Here is a 19,622-nt window from a genome sequence, read left to right as displayed (position 1 = left end):
ATATATATATATATATATATATTACGAGAAAAACTTGGCGATTAATTTTTTATTGTAATTAATCAACATGAGAACTCATAATGATGTTTTGTTTTTTTTTCTTTTTCAACATTCCTTCGTTAAGACATGGCTTTGATGATAAAAAAAGAAAAAAAATTCATTTTCAGTCATTTTCAAAACCAAGCTAAAAGGGTTGAACGAGAAATATAATCATCTCGCCCACGTGTAGAAGAGAAAAAGAAAACAGTGTCATTGGCCGCACTGACCCCCCCCCCCCCCGGACATTGTGCCCCACAGTATGGCAAATTAAACTCGCGTGACGATGAAATAAATCACACTCAACCTTGTTACCTTAAAATATTAAAAAAAAAAAAAAAAAAGTATTAGCGTGAATCCTTTTATCGTATTACTCGTTTTGACACGTTTTTATAACGCGAAGAACGCGACGATGCGAGCCGTTGGGGCTCGACTGAAAGCTGTGCTTGCAAGCTCGACGAGCTTAAAAGCGCCGATCAATTTATACGGGCCTCGCTGCGTACGCAGCCCGTCTCCCTTTTTGTATGTTGTACGTATATTATATACATATATACACGTGCCACTGCAGCCAGACACCAACTGCAATTTGCACCCGTTGCTATGTGGTGCTCTAATATTATAACATATTCGACATGTACGAGTCTGCGTGAGCTAGAAAAAAAAAAGAACAACACAGTATATACACATGTTTGATATTCGAGATTTTTCAACGTGTGTAGGTTAAGGTAAGATTAAACATTATAATTTTACATGATTTTTCAGTACTGCGGTGAGTGCAGTTCCTTGGTAAAAGGTGTTTAATAGCAGGAATTTTTACTTATTTATTTTTTTTAAAGCTCCACTTTGGCACAGTATTTTCAATTTATACGTCACTTTACATTGGATAACCCTTACTTTTTTTTTTTTTTTTTTTTTTTTTTACTGTACTGCAGTATTAAAATTTGTCTTGTACATATCTTTTGTTTCTTATTGATACGCTTCGCTATTTTTTCACAAATACTATTTAAAAAGTTAATAATGGCGACTCTTCCTTACTCATTTCACCACAGTTAAAATGCAGTTGTAGAAAACGTTCGTTATTGAAATTACACGTAAAAAAAATCAACAACACAATACTTAGCATTTCTTTTGTTTGTTAATTTATGTTCGAAAGCTCGACTCGACAGCTTTTGCGATGTGTGAATCGAACTTGCGTTCGAGGGTTTGATTATCGAACTATAGAGTGTATATATACAATGGGTGTTTTCCGCAATCGTCCCCAGCAAGTAATTTAAGGTTGCGCTCCATGCTCCATACGCTACCATCAGGTCGGTAAGTCAACTACCTTGAATTAACTGGCGCTCTGTTCCGTAATCTGGCCAGTTAAAATAGCAGACGACAGTCAACAGCGATGAAATCTTCACTTTTTTCTCGACTTTCACATCGTCTGCTGTTTTAACTGCATAGTTTAACTGCAGATTACGGAACATATATATATATATATATATATATATATATATATATATATAGCTATAGCGCCAGTTTAATTCAAGGTAGAGTTGACTTGTAAGATGTACGTGAAGTTATGTGTAGTAATTAAAGAAATTACTACTAAGTAATGCCATATGGTCGATTTTATTAAACCATATGAATATCTCTATTTTTAGAGGTCGACTTTTAAGTTGAAAATAAATTGTAAACTTGCCGCAAACAGAACAAACCACGTCAACTTTTTATTATCTATCTGTAAGATTAGTTGCGGCTGGTTTGTTATTATCAAAGTGACTTTGCTGTAAATAGCAATAGTTATTTGGATCAGCGCCATCTAGCGGTCTTTATTTTTTGGCCAAAAGTGGCTCCTAAAATTCTCAATCAGAGCATTCAAGATTAGAGCTATTTAGTCAATTATAAACCAGCCGCAACTCATGATGAAGCTATAAAATAAAAAAATAACGATACATGTGTTTTAGGCGGCAAGTTAACAAACTATTTTCTACAAAAAAATTAACCTCCTATGTGTTTGTACTTTTGAAGATAAATTTTCAAGCATAAGATGAATTGTTAACTTGCCGCCTAAAACACACATATTGTTATTTTTTCATTTTATAGCTTCATCATGAGTTGCGGCTGGTTTATAATTGACTAAATGGCTCTAATCCTGAATGCTCTGATTGAGAATTTTAGGAGCCACTTTTGGTCAAAAAATAAAGACCGCTAGATGGCGCTGATCCAAAATAATTATTGCTACTTACAGTAAAGTCACTTGATTAGTTATAAACCAGCCGCAAATAATCTTGTTAATAGATAATAGATAGTTGACATTTTTTATGCTACTTGCGGCAAGTTTACAATATGTCTTTTACCTGTAAATGGACCCTGAAAAGTATAAATATTCCACTTATCTTATACGGCTGATAAAATCCACCATATTTACAAAATTAAAATACTTTAGACCTTTTATCATTAACTCGCGGAAGCACAGCCCTTTAACTTTCTAGTTTAAATAAACAACTAACTTATATAATATGTACATGCCAAGATTTGTGTTACAGAAATCTTGAACAATGATTAAATAGATACGTAAAGTAATAAGTCCAAAAGAGACAACTAAAGAAAAAAAGTTTAAAAAAGAAGTTCAGTTACACAGAAAGAGTCTCCTAAAAATGGGGCATTGGATCTCACTTAATTTAAATTGCTTTACAATTTATCTTTTACCTAAAAATCGACCTCCAAAACTATCAATATTCTACTTATCTTATATGGCTCATAAAATCGACAATATTTATAAAATTACAATACTCTTGACCTTTTACCATTAACTAATGAATGAACAACCCTTCAACTTTAGATTTCCAATAAACAGTTAACTTACATAATATGTACATAACAAAATTTGTGTTACAGAAATCGTAAATCACGATCAAATATACACGTAAATTAATCAGTCGAAAAGAGACAACTGAAGAAAAAAGGTCTTAAAAAGAAGCAGCCACACGAAGAGTCTCCTAGGAATGGGGCATCGGATCTCACTAATTGAAAAATACATTTATTACAGAGATGTAAATTTTAAGTGTTATAAGTAAACAAAGAACCCAACCTTCTCTGATCAAGTGAGATCCAATGCTCCATTCTTGTATGAGACTTTTCGTGTGACTGTGCTTCTTTTTCAGGCCTTTTTTCTTCGGTTGTCTCTTTAATGGACTGATTAATTTGTGCTTACATGAGTTAATGGTAAAAGGTCAAGAGTATTGTAATTTTGTAAATATTGTCGATTTTATGAGCCATATAAGATATGTAAAATATTAATGTAAAAACTTGCCGCAAGTAGCATAAAAAATGTCAACTATCTATTATCTATTAACAAGATTATTTGCGGCTGGTTTATAACTAATCAAGTGACTTTACTGTAAGTAGCAATAATTATTTTGGATCAGCGCCATCTAGCGGTCTTTATTTTTTGACCAAAAGTGGCTCCTAAAATTCTCAATCAGAGCATTCAGGATTAGAGCCATTTAGTCAATTATAAACCAGCCGCAACTCATGATGAAGCTATAAAATGAAAAAATAACAATACGTGTGTTTTAGGCGGCAAGTTAACAATTCATCTTATGCTTGAAAATTTATCTTCAAAAGTACAAACACATAGGAGGTTAATTTTTTTGTAGAAAATAGTTTGTTAACTTGCCGCCTAAAACACATGTATCGTTATTTTTTTATTTTATAGCTTCATCATGAGTTGCGGCTGGTTTATAATTGACTAAATAGCTCTAATCTTGAATGCTCTGATTGAGAATTTTAGGAGCCACTTTTGGCCAAAAAATAAAGACCGCTAGATGGCGCTGATCCAAATAACTATTGCTATTTACAGCAAAGTCACTTTGATAATAACAAACCAGCCGCAACTAATCTTACAGATAGATAATAAAAAGTTAACGTGGTTTGTTCTGTTTGCGGCAAGTTTACAATTTATTTTCAACTTAAAAGTCGACCTCTAAAAATATAGAAATTAAAAATTAGTCATTTTTAGTATTAACAGTTACAAAATCTCATTAAACAAAAGACTTCAAACGTAATTTAAAAAAATTTAAATGTAATTTACATTATGCGCCAAAATTAAGTGTTAATCTGAGTATTTATAAGATTACATAAATTAAAAATATTTTTCTTCATTTTCATGTATGAAAGTACAATACTTTAAATTTAAGATTTCTTTTTATGCGTATTTATTAAATTGATTAAATCAATTTGATTTTACTACGACTGCGGTTACGCCATCTACTGCATACGTTGCATACTTACCACTACTTCAGTATATTTACTATTGGAATAGTAAAAAAACAACTCAGATACTACTCCCCCTTTTTAATTCTAGCCTTACAAAGTGGGAAGTAAATTTACTATCACAGTAGAATTTTTACTACTGCTGTAGTAAATATACCACGCTCAGCATAGGTCGGATTATTTCCTATGCTAAACGTAGTAATTTTACTACGATATTTTTTACTGTGTGAAGATTTCATCGCTGTTGACTGTCGTCTGCTATTTTAACTGGCCAGATTACGGAACAGAGCGCCAGTTAATTCAAGGTAGTTGACTTACCGACCTGATGGTAGCGTATGGAGCATGGAGCGCAACCTTAAATTACTTGCTGGGGACGATTGCGGAAAACACCCAAGATCTGCCAAGTGCTGACAAAAGAAAGTGACATACTTTTCTCTCTGCTAATTTTTGTTTTTGTTTTCAAGTGGTTTTATTCAAACACCGAAGATCGATGTGGTTTGTTTTTTTATTTCAACTGTAACAATCATGGCAAAATATTCGTCAGACTCCGATTCCGAGCGGAACAGTAGTAAATATCGTCGAAAACATTCGAGGAGATCAAGGTAGTGTAAACATTCGTTTATAACAAGTTTTTTTACCGAAACTGTTTATTTTATACTGCAAAAGTGTGACAAAAACCAACACAAACATATTTATGTGCCTCAACACTTGAAATAATTGGTATTTCAGCGAGTTTTAATTTATTTTCGTTCACATGGATTTGGAGGTTAAATTTTAAATGACATACATTGCCATAATACGTCTAAAGTGGAAAATTTTAATGATTAAACGCAGCCAAAAGTTATTCACAAAGAAACTTGATGGTACTTTTGCAGTTCCGAGGATTCGAGCGACAGTGTGTCTTCGTACTCGAGGCGACGAAGGTATTCAAAATCAAGAAGGCGACACAGATCGCGCTCCAAAAGTAGAGGCAGGCCGGGAAAAAGTTACTCGAGTAAGCACACAAGAGGCAGTTCAAGAGACAGAAGAAGACACCGGAGGTCGAGGTCTTTATCTGAAGATCGAAACAGATCGAGTAAGAGGTCAAACTCCAGAGAAAAATCCACGAGCAGATCTAGCAGCTCCCAATCGAATGTCAAGGTTCTTAGTAATGACAAGCCTACCTGTAGCAACTCAAGAGGTTTGTAAATAATACACGACTATTATTTTCTGCCGATTAATAACTCGTTTTACGGTTTACAGATAATTTTTTAACAAACGATTCAAAAATCAAATCATCTGTATTGGATGATATCAACAAGGATGAATTCGTACCAAAGCAGTTTGTCTCTTCTGCCAAAAATAAAGAGCCCAAAATGAAAAAAATTGTGATAGATATAGATGCTGATACCATACACGTCCCACAACTCAATAGCACACCAAACGTTTCAGAGAGTATATTTCATACATCGGTATTTATTAAAATTTATAACAAAAAGCGTTGCATGTTTAGTTTTGTAAATAACATGTTGATTTTCATCAAAAAATTTTTCAGATTATGATGGATAAGGAAATAAAAAATGAAAAGTGGATCAAAAAGCTGTATTTATGGAGACAAAAAGCATCACATGAATTGAATCACTCATAATAGTCGGATACAATTCAACTGCGAAATAGGTAGATGTAAATTTTATGGATCAATTTCCAAACAAGACGAATCGTTATTTTCAACTTTTATTTATTTCTTGTATAAGAACTTACAATTTTCATTCCATCATTCAAACGTCGTATTACATGTAATTGAATTCTATAAACATTGTGATTTTTAAAGATTCTAATCGGCAAACGTATAAACTACAACTATTTAAATTCGACTTATATCTTACTCTTTGCTCTTATAAATAACATCAAGTATCCAACTGATGCAAGTTAAAATTATTACTTGTAAAAAATTATGCATACGATTTTTTAAAATAATTACTCAATCAAATATCACTGCTCAATCGTAATAGCGTTTGAAAACAATTCACGTAAAGTTTAAATAACATATACACGCTTGAAAAGTAAAATTTTATTAATGGCTAACAGAAATTTCAAGTAAGTTGGATGCTTGATAGGAAATTAACTTCTTTTGAGTCATGAAGTTTTTGCAAGTATTTGTAGAAACATCACGCTTTGGCATAGGGGAACATAAAATTGATAATTGCATCAATGAATCGCCTTGCACGGTAGAATTTGTCGAAACATTCGTAAATGTAGGAATATTTTTAGGCACGACTGCTTCACACAAGTAAGCACAACTGCTCGACAGGTATGCCTTATATTGTCACCACACGGTAAAAAGAGTAACACGTAAAAAACAATAAATTTTACTGCCTACGTAAAAATTTGTAGATATCTCGTTTTCTCAGGTTCGACTTTTGAGATTTTTTTTTTTTTTTTCACAAGGTAGAATTTTCTGCATGACCTATAAATGAATAAAAACCTATAAATTGACTAAAAGTAAAAAACAAAAAATGTAATATCAATTGATCGTTATTACTAAAAATGTACAAAGAATCAACAACTTTATGTAATTACGAACTACTTACACTTTTGCTTTGGTGATAAACGCAGCAGTCGTGCCTTTATACAAAGGCGTAGAAGCTCTTTGCTCATTTTTCAAATATTTTAATACTTTGATCAACCACACCGCACATCAATCACAAGATCAATCAATTGCATCTCAAATCACACAAATTAATGGTTTTTCAAAAAAAAAAAAAAAAAAAAAAAAAATCCAAATTTTTACGCAGTTACATTCAGCCCGATCGTACGCGAGTTGATTTCTTTTGTCTACGGCCAGAAATGGAAGAATTATACGCAACAAATAACATGCAACTATCACTGGATTATATCAATACGCCAATTCCTTCTTTCTTACTCGTACGTACGCGATATAATTAAACATTAATTTTTCTTATTAAGAACAGATGCTAAGTTGACGATGTCAAATTGTATGATGTTTTTTCCAGCGAATTGACAGTAGACCTCGTCAGATGCACTGCGCTTGCGTACTGAAAATAATTATAAAAGGTTTATCATGAAACCGAAAAAAAAATCAACTTATAAGCTGGATAAACAACGTGTAAAATAAATTACCTTTTTCGTTAACTGGTTGCAATAAATAAGTGGGCATATCTTGACATTCACGAGCTATGTACGGTCCAACGGAGACGTAATCGGTAACTGGTGGGAAAATGATTTTCATGGTTTCTCTAACAACTTCGGTGTCCACCTCGTAGTATCCTTTTCACCGTGGGGGGACGTAATGGTTATTATTTCAATTTTTCTCTATTAATAAGTTGAAAGCATTTATGATACGTTACCGTTGCGCATTTTCTTCAAAAGATCCAAAATGTCGCGCGGCGGTAAGACTCTTTGGCGATTCAACGGCATAACAAAGCAGCACTGGCCTTCCACATCGATAATTCCAGTTTTATTCTACAAGAAAAGTAAAATACATCGATGCTGATGAAAATAAAAGATCGGTTGAATGAAATGATTATAAGGATGGCATTACAGTGCTGAAATCGTGTATGAAGCGGCCCTGTCTACCACCCCGGAAGTCCGGTACGTAAATGTCCTCGTAGCCGTCGTCGAGGTCGATCTCAAAGCGCTCTTGCAAGTAATTGTCGTCTTTGGCCAAGAGTGCGCCCTGCAGTTTCATGGACAGCGGCTCCTTGGCCTTGACGTACTCCTTGAGGAGATCGGGATCGGAGAGGAGGTTCTGCCTGAGCTCCTTCATCCTGAAGGACTGGTCGTACGGAATGGTGTACCAGCCGGTGCGATACTTGTGCATCTGCTCGCGAGTGTAGAGCTTGTAAATGCAGAGGCCACCGAAAACGCCGATCAGCATCACCAGCAGGCCGGTCAAGAACAGGCAGTAAGTCGTTACGCCATTGGACAAACGATTGCTGCCGATTATGAGAAAACGCTTCCTTATCACGTAGTCGCTTTTCGGGTACTGGGACTCGGGATCGGCAGCTGCGTCCTCCTTCGAATCAAATACGATCATTCAATGTTATCTCATATTCATATTACTGCTCCCAAGGCGTTCAGAATTTTTGCACATAATGTTTGGTACTAAAAATTTCAGGCAATATTAGTCTTTGAAGTATTGTACAGGCAACTGTTTTTACGTGATCACATGTGCTTATGTCACGTCCAGAGTCGTCAAGGATGAGATGTAAGGTATCTAATTACGCTTCTTGGCAACACACGAAAGCGAAACTGGAAAAACAAAGTACTACATCTTTTTCCGGAAAAATCTTGGTCATTATGTTGTTTAACTCCGCAATTACAATCTATATGTATGTATCTGTTGGTCTCGTTTTTTCCCTCGCCTTTTCTTGCAAAGAACATTGCATCGGCTGATCTTTTATCATCACGAACGATACATAGTCGTAAAAAATGTATTATATATGTTTCCAGCGTTGAAAAAACCAAAAAGAAATCAATTCTGAAAACGCGTCTCACTGCGGCCAAAAAATTCTACATTGAGAGCCAATTTTTCCAGTTTTTCGCAAAGTATAATTTATTGATTGCAAGCTTGTAAATATTCATCAAAGTTCAGGGAGAAGGTTGAATTCGGGAAAACCGGAGCATGTTTTAACATTGTATGCACGTTGGTGCATCTGTCATTGTACATATTGCATGCACTAAAATTTCGCGCGCAATGTTTCCTACAACCCAAAAGAAGTGAAAAAGTACAAAGAACATATGGGCAAAACACGTTGGATGTTTGAAATTCTAGCCGAATTGTACGATAAATTTTCAAGTTGTTTATGGTCACAGCGAGTAAGTATAACAAAAGAATGCATTGGTCAGCGGAGATATTATTAAAAAACGATATCTGCAGTTCTTCAACGTGCAGAGTCGAGTATAATTTTTTTTTCCGCATACTCTGTACTCCGAGTTTTTTTAAAACAGAATATGCTTTATACCTTACACAATATACACACACGTGTAAAAACAAAATGGCACATTAAACATGCCGCATATTGTGATAAAAGACACCTCTAATTAGCAAACAACGTCAGCTTTTCAGCAACACACACATAAATGTGTACGTGTTTATATACAGGTATATTATAATATAGACCATCACATCATAGTTCGCAAGATAAGTAGCGTAAAGCTAATATAATTATATAGAATAATAAACATGGGGATTGGGGATCGATTTGACTTATCGGTGTGTGTAACATGCACAGAGCTATTAGTGTGTGCGCGTGAAAAAAGCTCATCTGGACATTCTAGACTAGCACTTAAAAAAGAAAATGAATGAGCGTTTGAGGTGTTCGTATATAGTCCATCATGCAGGCATGTAGTTAATATGTAAACAAAATAAATAAGTAAAGACAGATCACAAGTCACAGGCGTGTCATGTATATTGTGTATATACATATACTTACGCCCTGGCTCTGGGCTACGGGGACGACCAATGGCTGATCCAATTTGTCCCCGGACTTTTTTTCGCTAATCGCCTTCGTTATGACAGTCATGGTGATGATGATGATGCCAAAGCTCGTTCAGCCAACTTGTCTGCGAATAAAATACACGTACATATTATATCAACACGTGTGTATATACCCAAAACATTTACAGAATTGGTATAGTGAAAACCTATTGTTGTCAAGTCGAGCTTTTCTTGCAGTCGCTATATATATATGCATACATATTGTGGTTGTATTATTTAAATAAGACGAAAGGACGCGCGTGTAAAAAAACGTCCCGCAATAAAAATTATTAGCACATCATAATATAATTAATATATAAATATTTACAGAGCAGCAGTGCGACAGGGGATGGAAGGGGAGAAACTCGCAAAATGTAAATGTGTGACACACTCGCGATAGACTTGCACATCAGTTGCACGAATCTGTAATTCAGTAGTAGTAGGTATGCCTATGTACTATATATACCTGTCAATATACCTATGTAATAATATAATTGGTAGTCGACTAAGTAGTGTTGTATTATATAGGTATATAGATTTAGTTGTACATGCATACATACGAGATTACCAGTCTACCAGAATCGTGCTTTTGTGCTTTTCTCTTCTCTGCTTTTACGCTTGAACACCTTGTTCTCTGTTGTGGGCGCGTGCGTGTGTGTGTGTTATGTCAAATTATATATAATAACTAATAACGAACCCCCCCCCCGCCCCGGTCGCGCAAAATTAGAGACATATCTGTCGGTTTGTTTGGGTTCTTGATTCGTGTTTGTTTATAAAAGGCACCATAACAACAGCCCCAATAACACGAACGCACACACACACACACGAGAAAGAGATAACACACGCAGCCAAAAGCTTGCTCTCTTCTCCTAACTTACCCCTTTAACGTCTTCAAAAAAATTAAGATTTTATATACAATATACACATAAAAGCAAGCATATATTCAATATACACTTACTGAGCTCACAGTGAGCCCTTTTATGTGTGTATGTTGGTGGCGTTTATTGTTCGACGCTCCTGGCTCCTCTGCTCCAAAAATCTCGTATAGGTAGTTGTATGTACGTATAATATATATGTATATATGTATTATATCATCCGTCCACGGAGGTTTACTTAGAAGGTAAAAACATTCGAAAAGAAATAATAACTGACTCCCTATTAAAAACAATGATAGATCGCGGCTACATGCACTTCTGAGCACTTTATCGTCACTTCAGGTCATATGATGTATTATCATTACAAGCGTAACAAAAATTACAAAAACACACAGCTCTCGCGCACTGCACTGCAGTCAAACTGCAAAGGTATACGTGCCGCCCAAGTTTAGTGGTGTATACACACATATGTAATATGATGATGCTACTCTCGCAAGTATGTATGATCAACTGAGCAAGTAAGTATTCCCAAATTGCGAGTTGCGACGTTTCGAAAGAGGGCGACGGCGATGGGCACCCCTCTTTTTTCTCCCGTCTCCTTCCTTCCTTCCTTCCTTTCTTCTCTCTTGTGTACGTGTACTACAATTATAATGCCGCAGTAGACGAAAAATATATATACTTATGATATGCTGGTATGACATACGACGATACGACCTGCAATATAATTTCTTTTTTGGAGTTAAATGTGCTAAATACGTATAATAGATAATAGCTATATTTATGTAAAGCGTTGTTCAAAAATCAGGACAAGTCTCTGCGTGATAAAAATAAGGGGTTTTCGACCCTTATGATCCTTTCCGCGATAAAATATTTTTTTACAGCATAGGCATAACTATAAACAAGAAATTATTTTATGCCAAAAAAACATGATTTTTGGGATGGGGAATATACCGAAAAAGTACCGCAATATGATATATAAAAAAAAAAAAAAAATAAAACGCTTATCGTTGCAAGTATACATTGTACAAAGGCGTATGCACAAGGATAATTTTTTATAAGTACGACTCGTGGCTGGTGATAAAACACTCGCTGCGCTGCCGATAAAATGAGCCGCTGTTTCCTGTCTAGGCGTAGAGGAAGAAGTCTCAGGATTCCATTTTAAAAAAAAAGTAAATTTAATTAAATACATTTTTTTTTTTACATTTGCAGATGCAACATACATCTACTCTACTGTTATGTGAAATCGTTATCCATTTGCATGGTCATTTGCCTTTTTTTGAAAAAGATACCTACCTTATAAATTAAACTTTATTTTTAATTTACGTAACTTGAGAATATAATTTAAAAACTATGGATAAATTTTTGTGCTTTAATGAAGAGTCCAGAAGTTGACGCAAGTAACCGTTCATTTTTTGTTTCAAGTTAAAAGTTGAGTACTTAGTTATTTGTAGATGCCTACAATTATATTAGTCAATAATTGTCAATTCGTACAAAATATCAGCGTCATTGTATAGTGAAACATTTTTCAAAGATTATGGAATAGTTTGGGTTATTTAGGTGACATTTCATGTAATATAGCAATAGCTCTTTAGTAAAAAATACAAAAAAATTTTATTAAAAAATATTATTTGACACGAAGTGGATTTTTCACATCATAAGGCACGGATTAACATTAACGTCTTAACAGCTGTGAAAGTGACACAAAATCCTTAGAAATATAATTAGGTACTATAATCAATGTACATATTTTCATTAACTTATGTAAGAGCATAAATTACGGTATATGCATAAAAAAAAAAAACAAGACTGGTAAAATAGTCGAAAAATATCCGGCACTTAAGATACAATACTTCTAACAATGAATTAATAAAATAATAACTGTTGTAAAAATCATACAATCTAAATTGTAACAAGTTCATTAAAATGTTTTTACATCCATACAATTATTTTCGTGTACTTTCATCGCCCAAATCATGCAAAAACTAAAATCTAAAGGTTTAGGAATAGAGTAGTTCTTGTACTGGTCCGAAGTTAAAAAATAATATTTAAGAATCTTGTGACTCAAATCAATAGTACTTTTGTCTGTTTCCATTAATATTGCGAAAAATGGAATCATTTACTATGAATCACCAAGTCATTAAATTTAAAAATAATAATAATCGCGCTGACGTGCATCAAAACTATATTACATACTTGAATGTTTGATTTGACATTTGATTTTGATTACACCAATTACCTATTTCTGTAGTAAATAAGTATTGAAGTACAGTAGAATTAATTTAGAGAAAAAACTGACTAAAATATACATCTATATTCTAGTTTTGAATGATAAAAAAAATTACTCATTGATTTTTTTTGCAAGAATAATGGTATGCTGTCCTCCAGCTGAAACTCGAAGAACTTCAAGATCTTTCACATATTTGGATTCAATGAGTCTGGGTTCTAATGCATCATCTTCTTCTCCAGTACCAAGCTGGCCTTCAGAGCCCATTCCCCAAGCGTAAAGTTTTCCTGTAATAAAATTTTCGAGACTATAAGTAAAAACATTAATTTTTACTTGATATCTTGTGAAGAGGTTGAAGTATTTACCATTTTCTGTTACAGCAAAAGACTGAGCAGTACCAGCTGCAACATCTATGCATTTGGTATTACTTAGTTTGGGTACAACAACGAGTTCCGTGGCGTCTTCGCTCACAATGCCAAGACCTAGTCTCCCATACTCTTTCCTTCCCAAAACGTAAACTTGCCCTTTTTCGTCTAGAGCAATAGTGTGATGCTGTCCAGAGCTAATTTGAACCCATTTACGTCGACTTAAGGTATCTGACACTTTAGGGTGAAAAGATTTGTCGCAATTTTTAAGACCTGCAATTAAATACAAAATTAAAAATTGAAATAAGATTGAAATTTAATTTTTAAAATCCACACAAAATTTAACATACCAATTTGACCATAGTTATTTAAGCCAAAAACATACAGATCATCCGTATTTGCGTCTTTGGCAAAGGTAGCATAGCTACCGGCCCATATATTTTCAATTTCTATTTTTTTGCTTATTTTAAAATATACTTGATCAGGTGTGAGTAATTTGTTACCACCTCGACCACTGTTTCTATCCGTTTTGCGTTCAGGTAACCGTCCAAGTTGGCCCTGCTCACCGCAACCGCAAGTAAAAACTTTCCTGGTATTATCTAGTAAAACCAAGTGGTCGGACCCAGAAGCAATTTTAATAAACTTTTGGTTGCATAGAATTTGTACTGGAGTACTTTCTTTGTTTTGAGTCAACAGTCCAAGTGTTCCATGTGAATCCTAAAAATTGATTCAACTTTAGCAAACCACATACACCTAATTATAATACATGTTGTTAAATATGAAGGAAATTGATTTCTTACCCGAAAAGATCCCCAAACGAAAACTCTTCCATCCTCCATTAACGCGGCACTATGTGAGTCTCCTGCCGTCACCTGGATCGCACGTCCAGGTAAATCCACGAGTCCAGGAGTAGCTTCACCGCCCTCGGATGTATCTCTACCGAGGGCTCCCTCATCGTTACACCCGAACGTGACTACTTTTCCCTCATCCGTGAGGCACACATTGTGCATGCCACTTCCTGCGATGGCCACGATCTTTGTATAGTTTGGCACTTGAGCAAACCGTGTTTTTTCCAGTATATCGTCACCCAAGCCAAGTTGGCCTGTGTCTCCTTGACCGCAAGTAAGAATAATACCACTCGTGGTCACTTGACGCAGAATCTCTTTAACTTTGGGATCTGAAAATCGTTACTCGTCATTAAATGGGGAACACTAGATTTTTGTATACATGTCATCAATGTTGAAACACGGAAGACTGTACCCACATTATGTATACACCACAAAAAGTTTTTGCAATGTTCAGGGATACTAGACATTTGTAAATCAAACAGTTAAGTGCATACCATTATTCTGGAGTACTTTTGGCATCTTTCTGGAAGTTTTAGCCCGTTTCAAGGGCACAGCCGCGTTGTCTTGCGAATCTGGAGATTTGCGCTTGTTGGAATTGTTGGTAACTTCTATTTTTAGCGGCACTGAAAAATGTAAATTACCATTAAATGGAGAACACTAAATTCTTGCGTGTCGTCGATTAATTCAAACATAGAAAGCTGTGTGGAAACACGGAAGACCGCATCCCCGTTGAACCAAAGACAGATGTGCTTGGAAATGTGCAAAACGAACAATCACATACCTTCATTTGGGAATACTTCAGGCTTCTTTCTGGAGGTTTTTGCCCGTTTCAAGGGCATGGCCGCGTTGTCTTGCGAATCCGGAGATTTGCGCTTGTTGGAGTTGTTGGTCACTTTTCTTTTCGACGGCACTGGAAACAACATAAGCAAAAAAAGTAAAGCAAACATCCAACAACTTGAATAAACAAATTGCCACAAGATACGCGTGCCTCGGCAAAAGTTTACCGAAGTACAGGGAAACCAAACGTATACTGTTTACGTACTTTTTTGAAAATAACAGAGTTTTCACTACGATGAACAATCGAAATGCACTTTCGAAAGGATTACCGCCTAAACAGTCGGAACGGCTCAACGAATCAACGAATCGACTTCGCTTGGAAGGCTATACTATAGGCTACGAAGTATACTGGCTACTCCAGAGCTAGAGATGCTTTGAAATTCAAAGATCTACTGCTCAAACCGTGCCCTGATAGCGTATATATAGGCACTGCTACTCCAAAAGTACCCCTACCTGACGGACTTCCATAACCGCCGCAGCGGGTCAACCGCCGCACGCGGAGGACTGAATAATCAGCCAATCACAGCGCTGGAAAGGCCACTTTCTCTTTAGTCCAGCTCCGTGATTGGCCACTTTCTCTTTAGTCCAGCTCCGGTGATTGGCCACTTTCTTTTTAGTCCAGCTCCGTGATTGGCTCAAGCGCAGACCGCCCAAGCCGATTAGTAGTCAACTGGAGGGGGAATTTGATGGCCAAAAGAAAAAGAGAAAGTATGTACTTTAGTATGTACTAATTGTAATTCATAGTACGAGGGCTTCCGATAAGCTAATGGCACTTATCGTAGCAAGAGCGGATAATTGTTTATTTTATTGAAACAATTAGCTATGGCTGCCCAAATGACTTTTAAACCCAATAAAACAGAAAAAAAGACGCTTATTGTTTCCTTGATATGTAAATAAATGATGCATCGGTGCTTTAGAATAACCAGGTGCGGTAGTTTATCCCCAAAATTGCGATTTTTCACTTTTACTGGCGATTTAATTTTTAGTACTACAAATTTTTTTAAAATGGATGTTTTTTAAAGAAAAGTTATAATTTTGAATAGAACCTAATTTCGACTTTTTTATGGTCAACGACTCGATAAACAAAGTATCCCAGTACAACAAGTCATCATCGTCTAATTGAAGATAAGTGAAACTTTCGAAGCGACACGTGTCAATAATAGATAAGGTATATATCCATTCAGATATTCTCGAAATTTGGACTTTCGTGAGTTAGTCATGCATAGTGCATTATACTTGGAAAATTTCATTTTTATTAAGTCGTTAACTGAAAAGAACTTGCGCTCTTGAAGAAAACAGACACCAAATCAACATTTTTTCGATGTATGTAATAATAAATACATGTATATATATGTAGACTTCATACATGTTTGTATATATCATTGTATATGTGAATAATTTTTAACTTAGTGACTGTTTTTTCCAACGAATGTTATAATTTCGAATTGAATGCGAGTTACAATTCTTCCGAATTCTTCAGTTAATGACTTGATAAAAACAGAATTTTTTGGATGTTTTTTAAAGAAAAGTTATAATTTTGAATAGAACCTAATTTCGACTTTTTTATGGTCAACGACTCGATAAACAAAGTATCCCAGTACAACAAGTCATCATCGCCTAATTGAAGATAAGTGAAACTTTCGAAGCGACACGTGTCAATAATAGATAAGGTATAAATCCATTTAGATATTCTCGAAATTTGGACTTTCGTGAGTTAGTCATGCATAGTGCATTATACTTGGAAAATTTCATTTTTATCAAGTCGTTAACTGGAAAGAACTTGCGCTCTTGAAGAAAACAGACACCAAATCAACATTTTTTCGATGTATGTAATAATAAATACATGTATATATATGTAGACTTCATACATGTTTGTATATATCATTGTATATGTGAATAATTTTTAACTTAGTGACTGTTTTTTCCAACGAATGTTATAATTTCGAATTGAATGCGAGTTACAATTCTTCCGAATTCTTCAGTTAATGACTTGATAAAAACAGAATTTTTTGGATGTTTTTTAAAGAAAAGTTATAATTTTGAATAGAACCTAATTTCGACTTTTTTATGGTCAACGACTCGATAAACAAAGTATCCCAGTACAACAAGTCATCATCGCCTAATTGAAGATAAGTGAAACTTTCGAAGCGACACGTGTCAATAATAGATAAGGTATAAATCCATTTAGATATTCTCGAAATTTGGACTTTCGTGAGTTAGTCATGCATAGTGCATTATACTTGGAAAATTTCATTTTTATCAAGTCGTTAACTGGAAAGAACTTGCGCTCTTGAAGAAAACAGACACCAAATCAACATTTTTTCGATGTATGTAATAATAAATACATGTATATATATGTAGACTTCATACATGTTTGTATATATCATTGTATATGTGAATAATTTTTAACTTAGTGACTGTTTTTTCCAACGAATGTTATAATTTCGAATTGAATGCGAGTTACAATTCTTCCGAATTCTTCAGTTAATGACTTGATAAAAACAGAATTTTTTGGATGTTTTTTAAAGAAAAGTTATAATTTTGAATAGAACCTAATTTCGACTTTTTTATGGTCAACGACTCGATAAACAAAGTATCCCAGTACAACAAGTCATCATCGCCTAATTGAAGATAAGTGAAACTTTCGAAGCGACACGTGTCAATAATAGATAAGGTATAAATCCATTTAGATATTCTCGAAATTTGGACTTTCGTGAGTTAGTCATGCATAGTGCATTATACTTGGAAAATTTCATTTTTATCAAGTCGTTAACTGAAAAGAACTTGCGCTCTTGAAGAAAACAGACACCAAATCAACATTTTTTCGATGTATGTAATAATAAATACATGTATATATATGTAGACTTCATACATGTATGTATATATCATTGTATATGTGAAAAATTTTTAACTTAGTGACTGTTTTTTCCAACGAATGTTATAATTTCGAATTGAATGCGAGTTACAATTCTTCCGAATTCTTCAGTTAATGACTTGATAAAAACAGAATTTTTTGGATGTTTTTTAAAGAAAAGTAATAATTTTGAATAGAACCTAATTTCGACTTTTTTATGGTCAACGACTCGATAAACAAAGTATCCCAGTACAACAAGTCATCATCGCCTAATTGAAGATAAGTGAAACTTTTGAAGCGACACGTGTCAATAATAGATAAGGTATATATCCATTTAGATATTCTCGAAATTTGGACTTTCGTAAGTTAGTCATGCATGCAGTATTAAGTATATTTGATTTACTTGTATACATCGATCAGTTGATCAATTGCAAAAATATTTATTTATTAACTAAGTGATCATTCATTTCAGTCCAAAGTCATATTTATTATATAAACGTTCTTCTTTCTTCATCTTCAGTGGTTCAGTCACTCAACCTTGGTGTAAAAAAAAATTCCAATTATTTCACATGTCAGCGCATTCTTATGGTGCTCGATGGCGAGTTTCTCTGCTTCTGTATTTTTAAACGGAATGGGGTACGCTGCAACAATGATGGTGCGGTCGGTTGTTCTCAGAGGACTCGATCAGCAAATGGCAAATATTGTTGCAGAAGAGATGGAGATGTATGGTGGGATTTTATTTCTTTTGTTGATTTGTTTTGCACCTGTGGGCAGATAAAAATAAAACGTTCGAATTTTTTGTATTTCGTTGGAATACCGTTATTTATTAAATTTTCTAGCAAATTTTTCGATTATACTATTAAATGCCGTTCCTCTGCTTTTCCCAACTGAAATTGTCCAATAAAAAGTAATTAAAATTTCTTTGTCGGTTTCTAGTCGGTTTTTGCACTTTGAAAACTACGTAAAACACAATAATGTTACAAAATGAACCTCTTTTTCTAAACGATCCAAATATTAAACATACGCAAAACACAAAAACTACGTTCTACCGTACAGATGGCAAAAAATCGACCAAAAGTTGACAGATAATTTTATCGTATAAAATCGGTAAATTTTTCATGTCGTTTTTTATTGGACACTTTCACTTATCCAGTTCGAAAAATGTTTTGAAATCATTCAAAAGTCAGTTTTAATAAAAGAGGTTGTTGAGTATTAATTAAATTTGACTCTCGTGAATTGAAAAAAGAAAAAAAAAAAAAAAAAAAAAAAAACGATGAATTAGAATCATTTTGCTGGTTTTAAAAAGTTTCGATTGCATTGATAAGCTCTTTTTCGCAATAGCCAAGAGAAATCTGTTATTATTATGGATCCAATACAACCCCACACACGCTCTCCTAAACATGTCTGCCCGAGCTTTGCACCCCTGTGCGGGGGTGTTCACGTATTGTATAGTCCGCTCTCTTGTGCTCCTGATGCAATCGAGTGTTTTTATAAAGTATAAAATTTACATTATTCATAAAACCATCCGCAACGCTATAACGAATAAGTACGAGCTCGAGCTAAGAGTCTCGGGCGTAAAAAAATGCAATCGAGTGTGATAATGTCAGAGCAAAAGAGGATCAAAACAATTATTTGATCGCTTGCGTGAACCGAGAGCCGGTGCGTTATCGCGGGGTAATAAGTAAGAAATCTCCGCTTTTTTGGGGCGTGAGCTCCAGAAGTCCAGAAGTGTGCGCTGTTTTATAAAACGCTCCCTCTCCGTTGTTTATTGTCACATATATGTATATATATTATATATATATAACTGAATTATACTTTACACTGTATCTAGGGTAAAAACTGTC

At 34.6% G+C, this 19,622-nt stretch overlaps 3 protein-coding genes across 5 annotated transcripts; 1 reads left to right on the top strand and 2 right to left on the bottom strand.

Annotated features, from left to right (window-relative positions):
- Positions 1–4,662: 4,662 nt before the first annotated feature.
- Positions 4,663–6,204, top strand: LOC106644801 (uncharacterized). Its single transcript, XM_089597871.1, has 4 exons — positions 4,663–4,898; positions 5,172–5,476; positions 5,539–5,747; positions 5,831–6,204. The coding sequence occupies exons 1-4, from the start codon at positions 4,822–4,824 to the stop codon at positions 5,921–5,923; spliced, it is 684 nt and encodes a 227-aa protein (XP_089453997.1). The 5' UTR covers positions 4,663–4,821; the 3' UTR covers positions 5,924–6,204.
- Positions 5,997–11,165, bottom strand: LOC106644810 (uncharacterized). Of its 3 annotated transcripts, none has more exons than XM_014360479.2 (6): positions 10,734–11,165; positions 9,732–9,861; positions 7,838–8,311; positions 7,644–7,758; positions 7,417–7,563; positions 5,997–7,331 (listed from the first exon to the last, which is right to left on the bottom strand). In XM_014360479.2, exons 2-6 carry the CDS (start codon positions 9,819–9,821, stop codon positions 7,225–7,227), a joined length of 933 nt encoding a protein of 310 aa, XP_014215965.1. In that variant the 5' UTR covers positions 9,822–9,861; positions 10,734–11,165; the 3' UTR covers positions 5,997–7,224. The 3 variants fall into 3 exon arrangements, with proteins under 3 accessions (XP_014215965.1, XP_014215968.1, XP_014215967.1); XM_014360482.3 differs by lacking the exon at positions 10,734–11,165 and adding an exon at positions 10,654–10,714; XM_014360481.2 differs by lacking the exon at positions 10,734–11,165 and adding an exon at positions 10,104–10,207.
- Positions 11,166–12,907: 1,742 nt separating this feature from the next.
- On the bottom strand, positions 12,908–15,297 carry LOC111643456 (regulator of chromosome condensation-like). Its single transcript, XM_089597880.1, has 7 exons — positions 15,130–15,297; positions 14,869–14,997; positions 14,582–14,710; positions 14,040–14,416; positions 13,590–13,956; positions 13,240–13,512; positions 12,908–13,161 (listed from the first exon to the last, which is right to left on the bottom strand). Coding segments are annotated over exons 1-7 (1,449 nt in total). The 5' UTR covers positions 15,131–15,297; the 3' UTR covers positions 12,908–12,988.
- Between the last annotated feature and the right edge of the window lie 4,325 nt (positions 15,298–19,622).

The sequence above is a fragment of the Copidosoma floridanum genome, unplaced genomic scaffold (genome assembly GCF_036245765.1).
Source record: "Copidosoma floridanum isolate Cflo_tuat_1 unplaced genomic scaffold, Cflo_Japanese_pri ptg000040l, whole genome shotgun sequence".
NCBI classification, from domain to species: Eukaryota; Metazoa; Arthropoda; class Insecta; order Hymenoptera; family Encyrtidae; genus Copidosoma; species Copidosoma floridanum.
This window is presented reverse-complemented; position numbering and strand designations above follow the sequence as displayed.